Genomic DNA, 1,564 nt, shown 5'->3' with positions numbered 1-1,564 from the left:
TTCCTCCTCTAGATAAAAAATGGACGAGGACATTTTTATCCACGACCTCCGACACTAAACTCTCCTCCTCTTGCATGTTTCCTCTGTCCATAGCGTTCCTTGACAGCGTCGTTTCTAAGTCACCAATTTAGTGCTACTTGGTCCCAATGGAATTTCCCATTGGGAACCTGCTAGCACTAAGTTGCTAACTGGTTAGCGAGATGCTTCCGACAAACTGACCAAAATAAAACCTGCTTTTGAACCTTCCGCCACAACAATCCCGCCCCCTTGATAATCGACCAATCATATTCACTTTATTCACTCGTGTAAAGTCGGGGACCACTATTCGGAAATGCAACCGTTGGAACAGTCGCTTCTCTACGACTTTAATAAAAGTGTTTATTGCGACAATAATGGAACAGACTTCATTCTATATAAAAACCAAACCAAAACAAAGGAAACCCAAAGTTTATGAACCATCAGGATGATCGGCTGCTGCTGCAGCTCAGTAGAAGACATCTTCAGACGAGCTGCTCCACATCCATCAGTGATGGTTGACTGTCTTTTGGCTCAGAAACCAGCGTGACCAGTGTGCTTGTCACCTTTCCACCACTGGTCCGGGTTCCCCTGAGGAATTCCATCCCATATAAGGATCCAGAATGTTAAATGCATTATAGATGTGAAAACCAAGGAAGGGTTAGGGTTAAACAGAGAACTTAGCATAATGCTAACAAAAAAAAGGTTTCACCATCAAGTCCAAGGAAGGCGATTAGTCCTGGTTCTGTACTGGTCCGATTTCAGCCAGAGAGGCGTTGTCAAGAGGGACTGATCAGCCAATCAGATGGCGAATTAAGTGCTGCCATGGCAACAAATTAATCCACCTGTAGGTTTTTATATGAACCTCGTTGAGCCTTTGGGGCCCGGCGGCGGACCTGAGACGGTTAACGGGTCAGGAAACCGTTACACCAAATAAAGTCGCTTTAATTTGTCTCTTAGGGGTGAAAGGTCCAAAGAAAATCTTTCCAGACATGCCGTTTGGAAACATGGACAGTGACAAGATCGAGGCCAGGAAGGGGCTCCTGGAAACCTTCCTAAAGGTCAGCGGCTTTTTAAACATGTTTTTCTTTTTTATAAATCTGGTGAATGACAGCCTGATAAATGCTGTTTGTTCTGATCTCTGCAGCAACTGTGTGCCATCTCCGAAATAGCCAACAGTGAAGAGATGCAGGAGTTTCTTGCTCTCAACACGGACGCCAGGATTGCCTTTGTGAAGAAACCCTTCATCGTGTCCCGCATAGACAAGGTTCAAGCATTTTGTCAGGATTCGGTTGTGAGAATAGATTTTAGGGCGGTGCTGTCTACACATTCTTAGCTCTCCTTCCTGTAAAAAAAGAACGAGACCATTAACATGTAAACTATGGCTTCCATACAAGTGGAAGCAAGTCCTGGTAATAGATCATATTTTGGAGAACTGGGATAGTTCCATTGAAAAGTCAACTCAATTTATCATCAGGCTACTATTTAGTTTATTTCTATAGCGCCATTTCACAACACATGTCAGCAGGCATCCAGTCATATTGATTCA

At 43.9% G+C, this 1,564-nt stretch overlaps 1 protein-coding gene across 1 annotated transcript in view; it reads left to right on the top strand.

Annotated features, from left to right (window-relative positions):
* snx19 (sorting nexin 19) overlaps nucleotides 1-1,564 on the top strand; it is a gene marked incomplete at its 3' end in the record, with an annotated part of 59,011 nt that overhangs the window by 11,112 nt on the left and 46,335 nt on the right. Inside the window, exons 6-7 of the mRNA XM_015402917.1 lie at nucleotides 976-1,076; nucleotides 1,163-1,282. Coding sequence (XP_015258403.1) covers nucleotides 976-1,076; nucleotides 1,163-1,282 — 221 coding nt within the window. The remainder of the gene's footprint in view (nucleotides 1-975; nucleotides 1,077-1,162; nucleotides 1,283-1,564) is intronic.

This window comes from Cyprinodon variegatus, unplaced genomic scaffold (assembly GCF_000732505.1).
Source record: "Cyprinodon variegatus isolate N-32 unplaced genomic scaffold, C_variegatus-1.0 Scaffold1409, whole genome shotgun sequence".
Classification (NCBI taxonomy): domain Eukaryota; kingdom Metazoa; phylum Chordata; class Actinopteri; order Cyprinodontiformes; family Cyprinodontidae; genus Cyprinodon; species Cyprinodon variegatus.
The sequence above is the reverse complement of the archived record's forward strand: the minus strand, read 5'-3'. Positions and strand labels throughout refer to the sequence as shown.